At 36.6% G+C, this 20,935-nt stretch overlaps 3 protein-coding genes across 18 annotated transcripts; 2 read left to right on the forward strand and 1 right to left on the reverse strand.

Moving 5' to 3' along the window:
• The first annotated feature begins 1,987 nt into the window (after positions 1-1,987).
• On the forward strand, positions 1,988-10,811 carry LOC147541502 (la-related protein 1A-like). Its single transcript, XM_086637788.1, has 14 exons — positions 1,988-2,870; positions 3,412-4,012; positions 4,205-4,367; positions 4,643-4,733; positions 4,890-4,964; positions 5,133-5,632; positions 5,789-5,858; positions 6,303-6,407; positions 6,520-6,851; positions 6,952-7,095; positions 7,625-7,688; positions 8,186-8,331; positions 8,429-8,533; positions 10,104-10,811. Exons 1-14 carry the CDS (start codon positions 2,574-2,576, stop codon positions 10,375-10,377), a joined length of 2,967 nt encoding a protein of 988 aa, XP_086493914.1. The 5' UTR covers positions 1,988-2,573; the 3' UTR covers positions 10,378-10,811.
• A 1,791-nt stretch (positions 10,812-12,602) lies between these two features.
• LOC147541503 (myb family transcription factor PHL7-like) lies at positions 12,603-16,684 on the reverse strand. 15 transcript variants are annotated; one of them, XM_086633249.1, is made up of 8 exons: positions 16,238-16,684; positions 15,925-16,071; positions 14,949-15,166; positions 14,112-14,188; positions 13,953-13,995; positions 13,801-13,858; positions 13,576-13,645; positions 12,603-13,290 (listed from the first exon to the last, which is right to left on the reverse strand). In XM_086633249.1, the coding sequence occupies exons 3-8, from the start codon at positions 15,154-15,156 to the stop codon at positions 13,039-13,041; spliced, it is 708 nt and encodes a 235-aa protein (XP_086489375.1). In that variant the 5' UTR covers positions 15,157-15,166; positions 15,925-16,071; positions 16,238-16,684; the 3' UTR covers positions 12,603-13,038. The 15 variants fall into 15 exon arrangements, with proteins under 15 accessions (XP_086489375.1, XP_086489368.1, XP_086489372.1 ...); XM_086633242.1 differs by having other exon boundaries at positions 13,947-13,995; XM_086633246.1 differs by having other exon boundaries at positions 15,925-16,102.
• On the forward strand, positions 16,442-20,774 carry EDA14 (embryo sac development arrest 14). 2 transcript variants are annotated; one of them, XM_086633254.1, is made up of 9 exons: positions 16,442-17,010; positions 17,670-17,807; positions 17,898-17,988; positions 18,283-18,374; positions 18,470-18,563; positions 18,665-18,744; positions 19,986-20,069; positions 20,306-20,405; positions 20,504-20,774. In XM_086633254.1, exons 2-9 carry the CDS (start codon positions 17,752-17,754, stop codon positions 20,594-20,596), a joined length of 690 nt encoding a protein of 229 aa, XP_086489380.1. In that variant the 5' UTR covers positions 16,442-17,010; positions 17,670-17,751; the 3' UTR covers positions 20,597-20,774. The 2 variants fall into 2 exon arrangements, with proteins under 2 accessions (XP_086489380.1, XP_086489381.1); XM_086633255.1 differs by having other exon boundaries at positions 16,729-17,040.
• The last annotated feature ends 161 nt before the right edge of the window (positions 20,775-20,935 follow it).

Genomic DNA, 20,935 nt, shown 5'->3' on the forward strand with positions numbered 1-20,935 from the left:
GGGACGAAATTACAACAAACAGGGACGGAATTACAGCTAGGCCAGAAGGAACCATGGCCCCTAGCCGTAGTAGAACCACCATAACCATGATTCTCAAAATATGTTAGAATGAAAACGTAAGTTACAACGAGTAAAGCCCTCTAGGGTTTTGGTAGCACTATCCTGTTATAACTGACCAGTGTTAAGTGTTCGAGTCCAGCAAGAAACATAATTTTTTTTTTTTTGAGAAATCATCAAGAAACATATTGAACGGGTAGTTAGTTAGTAAACAATTTTTTTTATTGAAAACCTCATATTTATTATCAAGATGTTTAATTTTCTTTTTAAGTTTAAGAAATAAACCATTCATTGAAATTGATCGAACAATAAAAAATGTGACTCTTTTAATAAACGTTTTGTATCAAAAATCGCTATTTCGAACGTGTTCTTCAGTGATAAAAATAAAATGAAATTAACCCAAGTCGCAGTTTTAATAGATGATACCACTCTTGTTTCTTTGTATATAGAGACCATTTCTTATAAGTGGAGTACAAATATAAAATTTAAATAAATTATCAAATAAGAATAACCAAGTTCGTATTATATTCCCCTCCCCCCCCCTTAGTTTTTTATCCTGGTTTCGTCCCTGATTACAAGTGCATTGATACGATGTGATAAGCACGATAAGTGCCGAATTACTATCGACTTCCCGACGAAAGTAATGGCCTAAATCTCGACGAAATTAAATGACATAAAACCCACACAAATCAATTTAACCCTATTTGGTTTTCCTGAAACCTAAATTTATTCTCTTAGTCAATTTCCCTCTCTTCTCTTCCCCAAATCTCATCTTGCCCAAATCAAGGTGGAGAGGGAGAACGAGGGATGACGAACAACATTAAGTCTTTTTTTTATAGTGTTAAAAGGAGACGACAATTCAGATAACTTGAATGATCTATGTTACTGAATAAATTTTCATTAACAGTAGAAGAAGAAGAAAAATGACCGATACGATTCAAAACCAAAAGGCAAGAAGCTAAAATAAGAAATCATATGGATTATTGACTCATCTGAATCTCATGAACGTTAAACACTTTACATTGTATTGCTTCTCCAGTTACTCATTGAATCTCATCTGAATCTATATAAATACTCGGGTTTGCTTCTCAGATGACTCAAAACATTACATGGTATTGTTGTTCTTGTGTCGTGTTCAATGTTTGATGTTGGAACTCTTCTCTCTAGTTATTGATCTATAATACTGATGAAATTGATTTGGACAATTGAGATAAATTGATTGGTTTGTTCTTAGATTACTGATTTCTGGTGGCGAAAACATAAACAAACAAAGAGAGAGAGAGATGGGAAGGGATAAAGAGAGAGAAAGACGGGAAGAGAGAAAATTGAAGTTAAGGTAGGAAAACCTTTTCACATCCTTTTCGTGATAAAAAGTTTGAGAGTTTTCCTACTTCGTTTTCTATCATGAATTTATTTTCACACTTTATTTTGTCAAACGAGCAGAAAATCGATTTTCACAGAAATATCAATTTTCTCAACCAACTTTCTTACGTAACAAACAAACCCTTAATTATATGTAGAAATTGAAAAAGTTGATCCTTTATTGGCCGCTATTGATAGTTTGGCTTTGAAAATGAAGAATCAATTGGTTCTTCCTTGTCATTCGTACTATATAGTTATCCTTCCCAAAAGAGGGATAAAATGGAAGGTTGCTCAAGGTAAATGGCTGCTGACTGGAAAGTTGTAATTTATACTTCCAGGCAGGGTGAGAAATTTGGAACAGTTAAAAAATGGATTACTTCGAGGTGTAATCCTTACCCCAAATCTTTGTGACAAATTGTCGAATAATAGACCATTCAAATTAAAAATACAGAACTCAATCGCAACAGACGTGCAATCGGATTTTGCCAAACAGTCGAGAGAGATAAAAATTGGACAAAATCCACCGATCCGTGTCCCTTTTCAGCCGGATTTCAATATACTTTTTTTCGGACATAGTGAATTTTTTGCTACCTTATAGCCACTTGAGTAGCCTATGCAGTTGAAGACGGATTCCTACAACTAGATTGGTGTCCGAACAACTAGATTTGTGTCCGAACGAGTCCTCGACCTAACCTACTTCAATCACACAAAAATGAGACAAAAGAATCACATCCGTTGGATTAAATAACGAAGATGTTTTGACCGTTGAGATATAGTTAGTTTGGGTAGAAAACTAACGTAAACCTAAAGTCTAACTTCTGACCCTATCTCTTTCTAGTAGAAACACAGTAGAAAGAAAACTACTTGAAGTCGTATAGTACTTGTGTTGTCGCAGTGAACATCAGCATCCAAAACCCTAATTTGGCCTTTTAAACCTTCTTTTTTAACAAAACCCTATATTTCCTACTTTTCGCGTCATTCTCTCAACACTACCAAACAGAGAAACCCTAGATTATACTACCTGAGATGATTATACTGAAGAAAGAACCAGTATAAGATCAAAATCTTATTTCTGCTGACAGATCAATCATCATCTCTTTACTTAATTTTTGTGTTATTTCGTTTTTCTGTTTACAGTTTTTGTTCAATCTGCGATGTCTGCGGTTGTATCCGAAGAATCCGCAGACTTTTCTTCCACCGAGAAGATAGCAAACGGCGGCAATTTGGTGGTGGTAACAAATGAAGGAGACAATTTACGAAACGTTGATGTTCAGAAAGAAATGAAATCACCATGGAAAAAACCTAATTTTGATGAGAATGGAATTGAAGCTTCTGTAATGGGAGCTGAATCTTGGCCAGCACTTGACGGACGACCTAAGAATTTAGATTCGTCCGTTGCTCCTTCAGAGCCCAGTGTTGGGGTTTCTGCTACTCAAACTACTGTGTCACAGGTTGGTTGACTCTGACCTCTAATTCTTCTTCCATAACTCCTTCCATGTTAATCAGATTTCATTTTTTCTTTAACGATTTCATTTCATACATGTCAAATTCAAGTTAGAAAGTTGGATTGGAACCTAAATATGCAGATAAACACTAATTTTTTAATCCACAATGTGAAAAAGATCGAAGCTTGAAATCCCAAAATTTCCGTCATAGAAGTTGGGTAAAAATCCATTATTTAGCTGAATTAAGTTTTCGTCATAGAAGTTGGGTAAAAATCCCAAAATTTTCTTTAACGATTTCATTTCATACATGTCAAATTCAAGTTAGAAAGTTGGATTGGAACCTAAATATGTAGATGACTTTTCCTTATTTACATTTTACAAAGGAGACAATTGAACTGATTAGTCCATCACTATAAGATCCAGCGGTTGTAACTCTCCTGACTGAATTGCAAGTATTGGTTGCTGAAGTTTGCTTTTTCTTTTTGCAATTTGTTATTTATGGTTTTGTAGATGTTGAATCATTCACATCTGGTTTGTGTTTTTTTAGGTATCGACCGTATCACAAAAATCTAACAGATATGGAAGTAATGGCATTTCTCACAAGCACCATATGCCCCATCAAAAGGGAGGCTCTAGGCGCAATCATCCTCCAAATGGTGCACCGACATACCCTGTACACTTGCCATTTCCCCCACCACCAATGGCACCACCGATTCCACCACCAATGCCCCCACCAATGGCACCACAAATGCCGCCTCCTTTTCCTGCCCGTATTCGAGCTCCTGACTATGCTTATCATCCTCACCTTCATCCTCGGCCCTTGCCAAATGTAGAAGGTGTGGTAAAAACTGGAGGTGAAAATCCAATTTCAGCTTTCGTTCCTCCTAGTCATGGTGGTGGAATTGATGCAAATAGTGGTTTTCAGCCTCCATTACAAGGAGGTCCGAATGCGTATGCTGGCAATCCGGGTAATAGGCGACATAATGTACAAGAAGCTGGTGGTCGCTATAATCATACGCTGCGTCATCAACCTCCATTTAATAACAGAGGCAATATACCCATGCAACGTGGTTTTGGCCCAAGGCCTTTTGTAAGAGGACCACCATTTCTCGGTCCAGTTCCTTTTGTAAATGGACCGGCTTTTCCAGGTAACACCTTCAATCTAGTAGTTATGGTCCTTCGCTCTCTTGTTTTTCGTTTTTGCGTACTATTCTCTTGTCGACCGATATTCCATATTTTTGTCAATTGAGACCATAAACAATATTTATTTCACGATTTTCAAGTGCAATTACTAGTTTCCCATCCTTTTACTTACCTATCTGAATTGTCTGCATGTACAGGTCCCGGTCCTTTATATTATATTCCCTTTCCTCCTCCAGATTCCACCATGGGTCCACCTCCTCATGGTATTGCTTATCCTGCACCTGCTAGGCCTCCTGCTCCTGAACCAGATACAACAGTTCTGGGAGCTAACGTAGTGAAGCAAATCGAGTATTACTTCAGGTGATGGGTCTTATAGGATATTGTGTGTTTACTTCGTCGCTGTTAAGACTTACCCAGATGCGCATATCGGCATATGTAGCTTCTAGCATGACATATACATCTGTCCTGTTCCATAGATCTACTCCTTTTAGATATGTAACTTTGTGAACGGTTCTTTTGTGTTATTCTTTATATACGTAAATAATTCAAGTTTATGCTCTATAACTTATAACAATTAACAATCTGTAGGCAGACTACTATCACCATAAGTATTAACACCCCTTTTCTGTTGGTAGTAACGAAAATTTGCAGAAGGACCATTACTTGCTTTCTTTAATGGATGACGAAGGATGGGTTCATATATCCAAAATTGCGGATTTTAATAGAGTAAGTTGTTGAAATTATGTGTATTATGTACAATGTATGCACTACTATATCTGATAGACATATTTTCTGTTTGAAGAACAGTAAAACATGGTTTGCTGTTATTTAGCTCGGTTCATGGAACCTTATCTGATCAGTTTGGTGTTTATTGACCTGCAGGTTAAGAAAATGACCACCGATTTACCCTTCATACTGAATGTACTGAGTACGTCGTCTTCTTTTGTGGAAGTCCAGGTAGGACATATCTACTGTATGAAGCTTTTGCTCTCTTTTTCAATGATAAAGTACTCCCTTCCAGCCCTTCATTACATTTCAATTAGTCTATTTATTATTCTTACTAATTATTTTCAAGCTTTTGTTTTTATTGGCTGTCTAATAATTCCATTGGCTTCTTTTTGGTAGGGTGACAAAGTTCGAAAACGTGATGAATGGTCCAAGTGGCTTCCAGCTTCTGGACGAGATACATCACATAACATTCAAATTGTACAAGTTGAACAGAAGGGCTCTGTAAGCCTTGAGAATAATGAATACAAAGAAGACAAAACGAGGGGAATATCTGAAGATCCCACAGAATTTGCACTTTACAATCAAAGTCTGGGTGGGGAATTACATTCCAAAGACGATATCCCTAATATAGCAGGCAGTCTAGAACACAATGATGAGAAATTGCACGGGGGTGAAGCAGAAGCATGTCACCAGGTGATTTTAGAACTAGAGAGTCGTACAGATCATAATTTTGGGTGCGTGGAAATGCCATCAGATTTCACAAAGGAGAAGCTCGATATCGTACCAAATGAGTTTACATGTGAATCTAATGATGAACAAAGCACTTTTATGCTTGATGAGGAGCTGGAGTCAGAGCGAACAACAGTCAGGAAAGATCTTACTTCATCTAGTTTAAGGTGAAATGATTTCTTTGTAAAATTTAATTTGTTAAATAATTTGAACAATTGAAGTTCTCAATTTAACAATCTGACATAATAATGTGCTGTATTTATTTGAATTCTAATTCGAGAACTCTGCTTGTGCATTTTCTTGTTTGCATTTGCTGCCTGAAGACTTGATGATGAAGACGAGGACATGGATCTCAATGATCAGGATGTTCGGAGACTAATAATTGTAACCCAGGTAAGGTTCTAGGGTTGAATAAATTAGTTACTGAAAATAGTGTTTTTTCAGGTATAAATCAGCATGCTATGCCTGTTTCTTTTTTATTCCAACATAAAATAATTATGAAAATTAGGGAGATTGTGTGAGTTAGATTTATTTATTGAACGATTTCTAGTACTAGTAAAGTAAAATACAAGAAGCTAATTAAACCAGGAAAACATCATAAATACAAAGTCTTGTTTCAGGGGTTCAACAACACTATAACGCATTTCATTCCCTACAGTCCTTTATTTTCTCATCCATGTATGATATGCATCCATAGATGTATTTATTTTGACTTATCATCTCAGACTGTCCCTTTATCATTTGTAATATTATATCACCATAAACTAAATTGTTTGTGACGTGTGGTATCTTATATGCTTATCGCCGTATGTTGTTATTTGTGTAACTCTTGTGCAGAATACGAGGATAGGCAAAGGTGATAGAGAAGGCACATGTGAATCAAAATCCATTTCTAATGAGCAAGCTTCCGAAATCAATGACGGCCTTTACTTTTTAGAGCAGGTGGATGACCTCCGTTGCTCTAGTAATCTTTTTGTATTTTACTGCATTTTCTCATTACATATTGTTTTTTTGTTGTTTCTTGGAAGAATTCTGATTTTTGCATCATTGGCAGGAACTGAGAGCCAAGCGATCTAATAGTAGGTGGAAAAGCTCTGGTTCAGATAGTAGAGATGGAGATTTTAGATCTCCTAGTAACGGACCTGGATTACCAAATTCAAAGACTAGTGCAAGTCCTGCTGGGAAAAATAGCTCAGAAGATTCAGGGACTACAATTTCTAGGAGGCGTCAAAATAAAGGTGGGAAATCATCCCAAAAGCAACGCTTGTTCCCTAGCAATTCTAAAAATCATGGTAGCAGTCGTAACCGTCATCCCTTTATATCGGAAAGTCCACCGAACAGTTCGGTTGGCTTCTTTTTTGGGTCAACGCCACCGGAGAGTCATGGGTAAGTTCCAAGTGTCGTACTTCTAAGCTGAGTTGTCTACTCTTCTTTCTTTCCCATGGACTGTCTAGTTCTAATTCATGAAAGTCTGCGAATGTCACAGCTTTCTTTCCTCAAGATCGGGTGCTTCACCTCATGGAATCTCCTCCGGGAGTAGTCCACCTGTAGGTTCTGTGCCAAAGCCCTTTCCGCCATTTCAGCATCCAAGTCACCGGCTTCTGGAAGAAAACGGTTTCAAGCAGCAAATGTAATGGGACAGTAAATTAATCTCAGTTCTTGCTACTATGTAGTTTTACCATACCATCTTATAGTCATCAATTGATTTTCACGGCGTAATATACATATATTAAACATCAATTGGGTTTAACTGTAACACTTATCATGGAAGTAGCCTAGTAGGATCATTTTGACATTAGCCTAGCTACACCTGAACCTGCTACTCCCATCGAAGTGTAATACCATATGTATATATATATTATATTTAACTGTCAAGATGACAGTTGTTATCCTTGTAGATCTACTTTTGATGGGATGGAATTTCGAAATTCACTGACTCTCCCATCCAACCGTATTCATTCCCAGACCCATCTCTATTTGGATTTTGAATATAATAACTTTTACTAATATTGTAGATCAAGTTGTTGATGGCAACTTTGTCTACAAGGTTGAATGGCAGTTGTCCTGGAACTCATCTTACTCATCACTTTCTTGTTATATTGTAACCATTTTCAAGATATTATCTACAACATGAAAGTTGACTCATTCCTTTCCTCTAGGTACTTCAAGTATCACAAAAATTGCCTAAATGACCGGAAGAAGTCGGGTATCGGTTGCAGTGAGGTGGGGGTTTACTTTCCATATGTTTATGCTGTTCTTTTTGTTATCATTTCTTTTTTCTAATTCAAGAATTCCTCTGTCATCTTATTAAAATAAATCTTAGTAAATTATGGTTCCCAAGTACCCAAGTGTTCGGCAAGCCGATTATCTTGGGAAGTAAATACAGCAGCCATGCTCATGTGCAGAAATGTTATGTTTTCTTATTCTAATCAGTGAAGGATTTTTTTAATCATGAAAAGCGATTTGGAGAAAGCTTCTTTAGATTGCTTTAATATTTATACATCTGACCATGTTTAGTTTGTTTTTATATACTGTCGAAGTTCGCTAACTTCTCTAGTTGTTTATCGTATGTTTTCCCTAGTATTCTTATCTCATTTCATTTTTGTGTTGTTGGGTTGTTATCAAGTTATCCTTTCACATGGAACTACATACAGAGTTGACTTTATTATCTTCAGGACACAATTCTTAAACTGAAACACGGGTATTTGTTTCTTATGCAGGAAATGAATACGTTGTACCGGTTTTGGTCATTTTTTCTTAGAAACAGTTTCGTTCCTTCTATGTACGATGAATTTCAGAAATTAGCTTTGGAAGATGCAGCTGCTAAATATTATTATGGATTAGAATGTCTTTTCAGGTTTTACAGGTAAGTCCTTGTACCTATTATTAAGACGATTTTTGTCTCAATCTGTTGAAGTGATTTCTTCCTTATTCAAGTTTATGGGTTTTCTTCCTGTTTAAAGTTACGGGTTGGAGAAGCATTTCAGAGAACACGTTTATGAGGATTTTGAAAGACTCGCCCTGGAATTCTATAGTAAGGGCAACCTCTATGGTCTAGAAAAGTACTGGTAATGCTTTTCTCTGTTCTCTTTTAATTTGTTTATTCAGTTATACCTTATTTGTTGTATAAGAAAGGTATTAAATGGGGATTAGAAATATTTTGGTCTTGATAGGAACACCCAAATCATTACATTTACCTTTGTTTTCAACTACAACTGCCAAATTTCAATTTAGTCAAATATTTTAGATGACAAAATTCCTAGGGTTTTCTAGTTTGACCACTTCCTCCTGAAGTTCTTTTCTTCAAATATTTGACCTATGTTTGTGATATTATCTGCTGCATCAGTTGTTGACATTCGATTAACGAGTGTCTTCTTATAATCACCACTCTTTTCCATAAATAATCACAAACAACAGCCTTTTTTCCTGCAAAGCTTTCCACATAAAACCCAATGCGATTCTTGTGGACTACTTTGGTTGTCGATCAATATAATTCAGTCCATGAGCATTAACTCTGAATTTTGTTATTTCAAAGAGAATGCACCGGGCTATATTGCCTATTAATTCTTACATGCCCCTCTAACAAATCATACTGATCTTCATTCTATCATCGCAATAATTGCTAGAATCCTGATATGACATATATGCTTCTTTGTTGGTTGCTAACTCTTCTACAAAATTATTCATGATATTTCTGTTATTTTGCATGATATTCACCATTTTTACTACTTTTTTTGTTCTTTGTAACCAAAATTACTTTCGTGTTCCGTTTTCATGATATTTCTGTCGTTTCGCATGATATTCACCATTTTTGTGAGTTCATACTTATTTTGGTTGAAGTACATAGCAAATCGTACTGTTTCACAACTTTTTCTTACCTTCCATTTTCTACTTATTTGGGAGTCGCTTTTGAATAAGGGACAGTTGGGGTGAATGATTGCTTCGCTATATGCTCAAAAGCAAATTGCACTTTCATGCGTAGTCTGGGGAAGTCCAGGAGGTGAAATAAACTACATAGAAGCATCCTAGGATTATGCTCGTTTTGTATTACGTATTTGTGTATTTATATGCATAAACACATATCTAATGAGAGCTGGTGGAAGTTATGCTTGTTCACGTGTTATTTCTATGCAGTGTTAGGGACTATAAGCGTTACTCACCTTCGCCTACCTTACAGTTCACTACTACCTCCATCTGCTTTGAGTTCTAGTGTACAACAAACCAAATTTTAAGTTCCAAAAGAAAAAAACAAACCGAAGTTTGTTTTTCTGAATCATCTAGTCATCTTATAGCTATCTTACAACACTGATCCGTACCATACTGTCAGTTTGGGCTTGAGGAGTTGGTTGGGCCTAGCGGTAATAGGCCGCTCCTAGGATGGACCTAAACGAGACTTGGTCTAACTAGTGTTCTGGGGCTCTGTCCTGACTTCAATACCCCCAGCCAGCCTTACCTGTTTGTTCAGGTCCTTTATTCCATTCACTTTTAATTCATTGAAGGGGCAGGCAAAACTAGCCATCATGTAGAGTGTCTTTATTTCTTTCATTTTTTTTTGTGTGGGTAAGCAAAGCTACCCATCACGTTTTATGAAAGATTTTTGAAAATCAACTCAATAATTGTTCGTAACATATATGATAGGGCTTTCCACCATTATCGAGGGGATCGCGACCTAAAGGAGCCGTTGAAGAAACACCCGGAGTTGGAGAGATTGTTGAAGGAAGAATTTCGTTCCTTGAATGACTTCCGTGCAAAGGAGAAGGCAGCTGCTGCAGCAACAAGTGGAGGTAGTAGCAGCAATAGCAATGTCGCTCCATCTGATAGAGACAATAACAAAGAGACTCATACTTCAGGACAGCAGGCGAGGAAGAAATCGAACTTGTCAAGGGAGCTAGAGGTAACGACATCTCATTGAGTGAATGGCAATGAAAAGGGAGTCGGGCTGAACTATATATGATGTTGTTGTATGGCAATACCTCTATCGGAGCATTGATCTTGGCGCTGTTATCCTTCCGCGTTAATTTGACGTGTCGAGGACCAGGTAAATTTATGCAGATTTTGGAGTTCTCTGCTATAGAGAGGTGATTCTCATGTTAATTTTTTGCTCTCCCCCCTCTCTTTAGATTTGTACATAAGAAGAAAAAAAACCCAAAAATCCAAAAAAAAAAGAAAAACCCAAAAAATCAAAAAAAGAAAAGAAAAACAGAGAGATAAGAGATTCATTGAACTTGAAATTGACAAATAAGAGACTTGGAATTTGTCCTGCTCATGCATCAGTTTTGTTGTGTTTTAGTTTTTGTTAGAATTGATATTTAAAATTAGTCATGATAGAAGAAAGTTTGATGAAAATGTGATATCATTGTTGTGATCTGCTTGAAACAATCACCCAATTATTACACCACATCTCTAATTGGTTTGTCACCTGGATGTGGAGTATTGAGGTTGGTACTACCTTTGCATTGTCCATATTGTCATTCACTTCTATCCACTCTCTTGCTATAAAGAATATGACACTGTTGGACCTTGAATTTGATAAATACCAGTTTGGAGATGACAATTCACCTGTAAATCCCTTATCTAATGGAATAGGTTAGGATGAACCAATTTAATCAAGGACGGAAGTTCAGTTTGGACTACACAATAGGTTTTTAGACCACCTAAAGCGAAGTATATTTTACGAAGTCCACAAATTTATAGACTTGCAGTGGTCTTGTACAACTGTGTCAAAAACATTTATGGTGTGTTTAGACAAAGGAATCATGAATCCACCGATTTAAGAGTCCTTCAGATTTATGATTTCATAGATGTATAATTCGAAATGATATGTTTTGATTGGTAGCCAATAAGAATCTTATGATTCATGATTATTTGAATATTTTTGTAATTTTGTGAAAACGGTTTATTTTTATCAAAATCCACTTTCCAAAGTTTTTCTTTTTCTTTTTCAGATTATTCTTAAAAGCCACTCGGTTGAATTATCTTGCTGCATGATATTATTATTGAGATTCTCAATTCAAATGGCATTTCCAAGGCAATACTCTAAAAACTTAAGAACTACATACAAGAATTACACACTTGTCTTTTCCTAACGGGATAGTTTTGTTAGAAATACTAATCTATATCGTATTAGTCGGGAGTCGAGTGTATTAGTCTGGAGTCGAGGTGAGTCGACTGGGTGCTCACCCGTGCCTTCATCGATTCATCGTCGACTCAGTGATGCTTCACTTTCGCTCTCCGAAGTTGGATTCGAAGTGAAAGAGACTGTGCCAACCAGTTGTATGTCAAAAGTAGCTGCCCCCCAGTACTCTCGAGAGAGGTCAGAGAGCACTTGTATTCTCCAACAGAAAGTATTTTAAATATTTGCTCTTGCTTGGTTTCTTCTTCAAACGACTCAGTTCGACTAGGATTTCCATTAGTCCGCATGAGATGATGGCCTAGGCAAACCAGGTCACCAATCGGGAAAACTAGGGGAGTTCGCCTCCACAAGAAGCCAAATCGGGATAACTAGTGGAGTTCACCTCCACAAGAAGCTTCATTTAAAACCTATCGCTTTGAGCGCATTGGCTTCGCTTTAGCATGCCTTTGGTAACATAAATATTGGCCGGACAATGGAGGTTCTTAAGAGAACTCAAATATTGAACTTCGTAAGGCATCTTAGAATTAAATGTTGTTACATTGCTAAGATATTCAAGTTATTTGGACGGGAGATGGTTTTTAAAGAAAAGAAAAGAAAAAGATCCTATGAGTTTGTCACACTAAGTTTTAGAGTTTAAGTATCACACTGGAGATGCTCCAAGGATCTAAGTGAAACTCAAAATATCTTTATTATACTATAAGCAGTTTTCTACAAGCACTTTTCCAACCCCAGGATGGAACACAAAGTAGGTAGATTTTTGTATTCTTCATTTGACCTTAAAAAGCGCTCCTCCCAACCAGGCTAGGGGTGGGATGAAAGGTCAAAATCCCATGTTAAATTCACCTGCATCCGACAAGCACGTAAACGCCGAACCCCCAAAGGTTTGTAGTGTCCTCCCGGTTCCATATTGGGGACACATGGCCTGGCGCGGTTATCCCTAATCCAGGGAGCTTGGATGAGGTTGGAATTCAAAAGATAAATCATCTGATCGATTTTTCAGAAGCTGGTCTAAAATGCAGCTGCTAGACTGCCAGTATTTCCTATTCAACACTCAGTTTTGTTTAGTCCAACAAAATACATATCTTGTGTTCTTTACGTACGAAAAAAGAAGACCATAAAAAAGAGATGAGATGTTGAACTACTAACATTCTGACTTTCTATTTCGTAATCGTAGTAATAACTAAAATACTTACAAGTAGATTTGCGGACTTGCAGCATATGATTTATATGCATGTTTTAGTCCACAATGCATAATGATCCCACATCGCTTAGGAAGAAGATTAATTCTGACTGACACGAAGACTCTCAACAATCTATAAGGCCCATAGTAGTATGATAACATTCTCTTGCATCTCGAGTCAAGATCCAAAATCTTCACACCTTAGTCTCATTCCCGAAGAGCCAACCCCAACAACAATGTTACCTTGATACGAGTTCAACTTACTTATCAGGTTGAGGCAGGGTTGCAGAAAGGATAGGATCCGTTGATTCATCAATTACTTTCTGCTTCTTGAGAGGAGATTGGTGATGTAATGCATCAGAAGGAGATAATGATGGGGTTGTCTTGTCTTGTTCTTCTGTTTGTGAAGGCTCAGAGGCTTTAAGTACACCGCTTAGTTTCTGTTGCTCTTCGATGATTTTCTGCAAGTACTTCCCTTGAGCTTCGATTCTGAGCTGCAATTGTCTTTGCACCTGAGTTCATAATATAAGTGAGCGGGATAGAATATGATTGAATTCTACCACATTTAAGTCATAACTGGTATCAACCCTTAGAAATTGCGAGTGAAAAATAGAATACTGGGAGTTATTCAGACTGGTGAAAAATAATATTTGCACCAAGTATTTGGTATTCACTATCATGATTGTTGTTATATCTTTGTAAAAACGTTTAGTTTTAGAGATACATTGCAGACAGTGCCTAGTATATGAGAGATGTATACAGTTCCTATGTAATTGATGAAGTAAATAATAGCGAACCTCGAGCTGTTCATGGAGACGCTTTTGGACCTCCATCTGCATTCTAAGTGCCTCGTTAATTTGTACTCCCCTGGAGATAAAAAAGTTAACGCAACTGGAGTTAGATCCCTGACATGAAGTCTCACATTCAAACTCCTACATTGTTTCCTGGAACCTTCAGGATCGAAAGACTGGGAGAAAATGAAGCAAACAGGAATTAGAAAAGACAAGAACAAGGATACCCACGATGCAGAATCCAAGCTAGATAAGCTGTCACCAGAATCCTTCTTTTCATCTTTCAAACCTACAAATCGTACCAGATATTTTGAATGTTTTTAGGTCGGCATCGCAAACAGATTCACTTAAACAAACTGAAATTTTGGGGACGGGACCTTTACCATCACCAGGAGATTCAGGTAGACATTTCGCGAGACGGTATTTCTGCAAGAACGAAAGCAGATATAATATACAAGATAGCAACTTGTTCAAATACTAGGTTTGGACTAGAAAACTATTGAACTGTACCCACAAAAGTGAGATTAAAAAAAAAACTATACCTGCAAATGGCTTTTGACATGATAAATGGTTAGATCAGGTACACCCATCACCCTCAGAACACCTTTCGGAGTTGCTCCTAAAACAAAAATGATAAATTCTCATCTGATAAGTAACACAATAACCGATCAGGTTAAACGAAGTGGTTGAAACAATAGCAGAAGCAAGGAAGACAAAGAGTTGATGAGTTGTGTCTAGGCCTATTAAAAAAGTAACAGTTTACAAATGGCGATGATTGGAAGTTCGACTTCCAATGGCGTTGAAGATCAAAATAGTTCACATAGTCCCTTTCTTAGTAGCATTAAATAGATTAAATGAAAGGTGTAAGATTACAAACTCAATCACCTAATCGGCCCTTTTCCTGAATATTTTGTCGAAGAACTAATAGCCTAGATCCACATAACGTTAAGTAAGAATTAAATAGTAATTGAACGAATAGACCTAAATGAATTCTAGTTACTGTATATTATAAAAAGCCTCATGACAAGGACAGGAACAAAACAATTTAGAGTCCTCAAAGAAACTGACTACACTGGAATTTTAGACATGGTGAACTTATTTTACAAAACTACAAACCAGTGCATTTGTAGAGACCCATTTTTAGAAGCTCTAGGGTTAAGTAAAAGACGTTAAGGCGTGAATGTCTGTGGAGGATGTGCACTATTGACATAACCCAATTCAAACAAGCATTGCAACGGAAAGAATAGCCCATTTGCTTGGAATATTTTGTCATCTAATTCTATTTGTAGGCATTCAAAACACCTTATCTTTTCTGCAAGCAGTAAACTTCTGTGCATTAGTATATACTTAGCAAACTAATCACTTGAAGAGAAACTTACTGTCTGGTCCACCAAGTTGAGCAATTGCGTCGACAAACCGATCATGAAGATCTGAAGTCCAACGCAAGCGTTGTTTGCTGCTTCCACCAGAAGGAACTGAATTGGTAGTTACAGGACTTCCAACTGTCCCAATACTGGAAATTTGGTCCACACCCTGAGTTTTATGGGGTACTAATGCCACAGTTGAAAATTTCTTTGCATGATACATCTTGAACAAACTGCAAGTAAAAGAAAAAGGGTAGATGATGAAGGTTCCATTTCGAATCAAAATCCATAAAAAGAAGGCAAAACATCAGCTTAAGTATATTGCCGCTGCATACATCTGAAGTCTGAACCTAAGAGAAGGGAAACAGGTCATAGCATATTAGACTGGACAACCCTCTGCCACTTAAAATACAATAGAGAATAAACCAATGCAGTAGAAAACTTGAATACCTGCCTAAAAATGCTACCATCTAATCTAAGCCCCATGCTAAGTTAAGCTTGAGGTGTTTGAAATACTGAATGAAGATGAGATTTGTCCGAAGCAAACAAGTTAAGCTTTTGTCATGAGCTAAAATTAAATCACCTTTCATTAGTTTATATACAATTAAACATCAAACTAACTTCTTAAAAGACATACTAGTTATATTTAACATGTGAAAGAAAATTCCAAAGGTTGGAGTTGTTGGACCCTGCCTACAGCCCAGACTGGGCAACATTTGGATTGAACGATAGAAAGTCGGTTGGTCACCCCATTCAGTGACTAGACTAGACTAGGGTTTATAATGTTTCCATTAGAAGGTACCAGAAATGAAAATGTAGACTTCCTTTGAAGTCATGGTTGACATCTTCTTGTCAACCATGAGAACAACACCCAGTAAAACTAGAAATAGGCATACTCAAACAAGCTAGTAGGTAAGGTTGATTTAGTATGAAATTTAGAGCGTTTGTAAGAGAAAGAAAGAGACAGCAGGGAGGGATGATAAAACTCTACCTCCTCCTCCTCCTCCTGAAACTTATTAGCTGGTGGGTGGGTATCAGTCAAAAACCACCTCAGGTAGCTTCTTCTCAGATATCCATAGCTTGTTCATTTTTTAAAGATCTGATCTGACCTAATCTAATATATCCCACGAATTCACACCTATAACACTCCAAAGCATCTTAAGGTTCTTCTATAAGAAACAAAACCACACTTCAATTTAGGGCAAAACCCATAAATTTTAGCGCATTTAAGAGACATAATAGACAGATATATATATAAAAGAGATAGAGAGAGAGAGAGAGTAATAATTAATGTCTTACCCCACCTACTGATATACTAGTATAATTTCTTCTTGCAAGTCAAAAATCTCAATTTCAATCGCAATCAGCTGCTCATTAGTCTTGCAGTCATCTGTTTTATGAAGTTAAAGATCTGACATTAATCTCGCACAAAATTCAAACGATCTGACACTCAAAAAAAGTTAAAATAAAAACGAATATGAAGAAGTTAAAGGGTAAGAATCGCTTTCAATCTTGAATAATAATAATAATCACAAGTCCCTTTTATGCAACAAGATTAGTATCATTTTTATCTGATGTTGAACACTAATAAAATGGATTAGTGAAATTTCTTGATTATTGAAAGATAAATCTCTCTCTCTCTTTTTTTTTTTTCTCTTCAGAGGAAAAAGAGGTGAAACTTTAGAGAGAGAAAGAAGAGAAGAGAAGAGAAGAGAGGGGTAATCCAAACGCAGTAGCGTCTAAAGGGCCGTAGTATTACAGCGGGAATTAATATAAGGAGGTCTTAACGAACGTTGGTGGTCGGAAAAAAAAAACTGTCACAATTGGGGCCATAATGGTCATTTGGACAAACGTTGGGGCCACAATGGTCAGTTAGTCAAACTTGGGGGCCATAAATGGAATTAAACCTTAGGGTTTTTGCTAATCAGCTTCAGCCGCTTGCTTGTCTTCTTCTTCTTCTTCCTTTTCTCTCTCTCTATCTAGCTTTGAAGCTCTGAATCCAGCAACTTCTTCCCCTCGGCCCGACTTTCTTTCTTTCTTTCTTTCTTCTCAATTCTTAACCAAGCTAGTAGTTAAGGTATCTTCTCTCTCTAATTTTCTGATTTAGGTATTCTTCTTCTCCACTCGACTTACTTTCTCCAGACTTTTTCTAGTTTCTTACTATCAAAGTTTACTCTCTCTCTGTCTCTATGTGTCTCTTGTTTTCTTCATTTTTCTGTTTTAGGTCTTCTTCTAAGTTTGTTGTAAATTTCTGTGAATTCGTTCATGTCAAAACTAGATTTGTAAAAGAAAATTTTAGGGTTTATTAATGTTTGGATTGAATTCATAAATGAAAATTTCCGATTTTTCCAGCTTAGATTGGTAATTGTTAATGCAAGTTTACCAGTATTTGAGAATACACATCAAAGAAACTTTTCTTAGTAGCTTGTATTAACTATATATTCTACTCTAGACTCTAGAGCTTCAATTAATCCAACTGTAGACACGAAATTGTAAACCCTAAACCTAATTTTTTTCACCTCTTACTCAACAACACCTAATTTTCCTCTGGTTGTAATGTTGGCAAAGGTTCCTAATTTTCCTCTGGTTGCTAGTTTAATTGATTGATTATGATTAGGTGCTCAGTCATGTAATGCTGTTTGTTTGTTTGTTATATGATTTTTCATTGCACATTGTCTATGGTCATCTATACACTAAGATTAAGGAATCTGAGGCATTGTTTGTCAATCTGCATAGGTTCAGAAGGGCAAAGTTAGTCAGGGGAAAGACAAGAGGGACACACCTTGTTCAATTGAATCAGTTTGATTTCCCCTTAAAAATGTCATCTCTAAGGAATGCTGTTCATCGAAAAGCTCACAAAGAGCGAGCTCAACCGTGAGTAACCAGCCACTTATCTCTTCATAATTTCCTATTTCGTCGTTAGGTTCCATTACGACCTTCATGGTTTTGTTTTCCTTTTATCAGAAAAGCAAGGAGCACATTTGGGTTTCTTGAAAAGCACAAGGATTATGTTGTTCGGGCAAAGGCATTTCACCAAAAGGAAAACATTTTAAAGGTAAAGCTTCAATAGATTTTTGTTAGCTTTTTCACTGTCTGGAAGTCGTATCGTTGTTAAGATTGCCATTTGACCTTTGAATTGACTAACTAGTGCGTGGGGACAATGCTTGCCACATTGTAAACCTTTGGTTATAGTCGAAGCTTGCTCAGATTCTAAGTTTGTTGCTTTGAGTCTACTTGATTTGTTAGTACTCTTTGTATTAGTTTTTATTCCGTTATATTCGTTAAAAGTTCCACGATACTTTTTTACTGAGTAGTGCCTTTCTCTTGCATTTGTTGTTTGGTTCTGCAGAAACTTCGGGAGAAGGCTGAATTTAAAAACCAAGATGAATTTTACTTCAAAATGTCCAAAACAAGAATGGTGGATGGAGTCCATAGACCAGAGTAACCTATAAACCTATATACATACATATATATATATATATATATATATATAAACTAGAAAATAAGTTAATCATTTGTCATTTGTTTTATCTCAGGAGCCAGGCAAACAAATATACTCAAGATGAACTTATGCTGATGAAGACCCAGGACATTGGATACATCCTTCAGAAAGTTCAAAGTGAAAAGAAGGTAACTTGTTTTGTTACTGATGATGGAATATCATTTCTTTTAAAATTATAGATCGTATTTGATTTTCTGCTGTGAAATTCCTCCTTTCGTTTTCCATGCAGAAAATTGAAAAGTTGAGATCGGGGTTGCATTCACTTGGTACTCAGCCACCAAACAAACATGTTTACTTCGCTGAGGACAGGTACGAGCTTCGCTATATCCTCCTTGTCAAATTGGAGAGTTCGTGGTTATGATCTCTTACCCCTTTAAACTCATTAATATGAAGTCATCAGTAAATATGATGATCAATCTTGTTCAAGAATCAACAAATATTTGATCTGTGGAAATACACAATCTAGTTAATTTTGAGCAATTAGCCTTTTGAAGTTTCTGTTGGCTTCAGATTTCCTTGGTTTAGACGATAAAACTCTGTCGAGTTAGACCAATGATCTGTTTGTTTAATCATTTAATCATAGAGATTAGCATGTTGTGGCCTTCATTTATAGTTACCCCGGAATCAACTTTACCACTTGGGACTTTTAAATTGCTTTGTATCAGCAACTTGATAGCTTTAGACAGAGGTGCAATACCTTCGATCCTAGTTATGAGTAAAACAGATAGGTCTGTCATTTTCTGACTAATTAGTCGTTGATATGTTGGGTACAATTTTTCTTGTACATTTCTGTGCGACTTCACCTTATAGGCTTTGATCTGGCTGAGTTTTCCCTTAATGGTTAAGAGATTTCCTTTAATGGGTTGGTTGCTTTAAGCATGTTTTTGGCATATACGGTTTACTTGAAAATGAAGAACGAGAGTTGTAAACTTTAAATTCGCTTAGTTCACAACAATTAGCATAGCAGCAGATACAGTGACATTGAACGAAGAATAGTGTGCTTAGTTATTTTAATCACTATTAACTTATTCTATAAACAATGCTGTTAAGTGAAGCCTAGTATGGTTGGGCCGTAACATGTATGTCTTTCCACTAGAAACACAAGAGTTAAAAAAAAAAAACAGCTGTTCCAACGGAAATATGGGTGTTATTACAGTCAATGTCTCCCACTTTCATGAAAGAGGTTAAGAGAGAAAATTAAGAATGAGAGCTGTAGCCCGTAGCGTGGTAATAAGTTGGTCAAAACTCAAAAGTCCTGTTTTGCTCAAGCAGTTGTTGCAACCGTTTAAAGCTAATGCCCTTTCCCATTTACAGCTCTCTTTTTGTTTGTTAAATAATTGTCGTGTTTTGAAAATAAAATTGTCTTCTTTTCTACATTCTATCATTTTGACACAATACAACCTTTTTTTCCATTGTTGAGAGCCATCAACCTTAACCATTCTGTTTTACTATTTTCCGGATCAGTTAATGTCACCCCCTTACTTTGTTCTTAAAACCACTTAACAATAACTTTTCTTGTATTCTTACTAATTTTCTGTATCATCTTTTAGGGAGGAGGCGAAACAAATAAGATCACGATCTTCACTACCAGAAAAGTGGTCAGTCTCTGAGGATATACCGGATCCTATTAAAAGGTAAAGAACTCTTCAGTTGAATGTATACTATGCTGATGTGCAGATGCCCTTAAGGCTTTTTAATATTCTTCTCCTGTGGAAATGAAATCAAACGATATTTTGCTAGTTTGAACGGTGGATCAGAATTGGCATCCACCTCCCAGAAGAACTTTCCTATTATTTCTTTCTAGGTACCATCTTTTGGAGATCCTATCAGATTTTGCAAGATCTAATACTTATATTGGGTAAATGTGCAGGAAAACAGCAGCTTCATACAGAGAACTGAATGAACGGAAAGAGAGAGTAGGTCGTCTTGAAAGATTATACATGGAGATGTCATTGCAGAAGGAATTGCAGGTACTAACATCTCATATTTGCTATTTATTTGTCCATTTTTTGGTTTGGTTATATGCATCATAGAATATATATTCAGTTGATTCATTTGTTTGAGGCAGAAAAATGGCCGGAAACGCAAACTCCGCGATGATGAGATTGTTTCTCCAACCGAAGCACCTGTATATAAATGGCGAACAGAGAGAAAGCGGTGAAAAATGATGCACGCCTTCTTTGTCTTTGGATGTCTTTCGAGCAGTTTTGTTAGTTTCGTTGTATTCAGAGCAATTTTGCTTTAAACTCAAAGAGCACTGTAACCCTAAGTTTGAAGGAAGCCTCACTAATTTAACATTGGTTACTTTCACTTATTTAAAGATTCCTACTTTTTTATTTTTTGAGGATGCTCTGGGATATTCAAAATGGTTTCCAAAAGTTGGTCTTCCTAGCTAGACTAAACTTGATTTTAATACCTTGGGAGCACGCATCCTTGAGTACTTGAAAATGAATATTTCTCTGTTTCAACGGACCAGGTAGATGATCAAATGAATGTTCAT

This window comes from Eschscholzia californica, unplaced genomic scaffold, assembly GCF_041429995.1.
Source record: "Eschscholzia californica isolate CP2 unplaced genomic scaffold, dmEscCali1.0.p SCAF_4, whole genome shotgun sequence".
Taxonomy (NCBI): Eukaryota; Viridiplantae; Streptophyta; class Magnoliopsida; order Ranunculales; family Papaveraceae; genus Eschscholzia; species Eschscholzia californica.

Excerpts from the sequence above, each read along its gene's own strand:
- LOC147541502 (XM_086637788.1), top strand. The coding sequence starts at position 2,574 with ATGTCTGCGGTTGTATCCGAAGAATCCGCAGACTTTTCTTCCACCGAG. Across the intron at positions 2,871-3,411 it reads CTCAAACTACTGTGTCACAG|GTATCGACCGTATCACAAAA; the intron begins GTTGGTTGACTC and ends GTGTTTTTTTAG. Across the intron at positions 4,965-5,132 it reads CTTCTTTTGTGGAAGTCCAG|GGTGACAAAGTTCGAAAACG; the intron begins GTAGGACATATC and ends TCTTTTTGGTAG.
- LOC147541503 (XM_086633238.1), bottom strand. The coding sequence starts at position 15,306 with ATGACCTGTTTCCCTTCTCTTAGGTTCAGACTTCAGAT. Across the intron at positions 14,189-14,948 it reads TCAACTTGGTGGACCAGACA|GAGCAACTCCGAAAGGTGTT; the intron begins GTAAGTTTCTCT and ends TTTTTGTTTTAG. Across the intron at positions 13,859-13,946 it reads ATCTCCTGGTGATGGTAAAG|GTTTGAAAGATGAAAAGAAG; the intron begins GTCCCGTCCCCA and ends TACGATTTGTAG.
- EDA14 (XM_086633254.1), top strand. The coding sequence starts at position 17,752 with ATGTCATCTCTAAGGAATGCTGTTCATCGAAAAGCTCACAAAGAGCGA. Across the intron at positions 17,808-17,897 it reads CACAAAGAGCGAGCTCAACC|AAAAGCAAGGAGCACATTTG; the intron begins GTGAGTAACCAG and ends TCCTTTTATCAG. Across the intron at positions 20,070-20,305 it reads ATACCGGATCCTATTAAAAG|GAAAACAGCAGCTTCATACA; the intron begins GTAAAGAACTCT and ends GTAAATGTGCAG.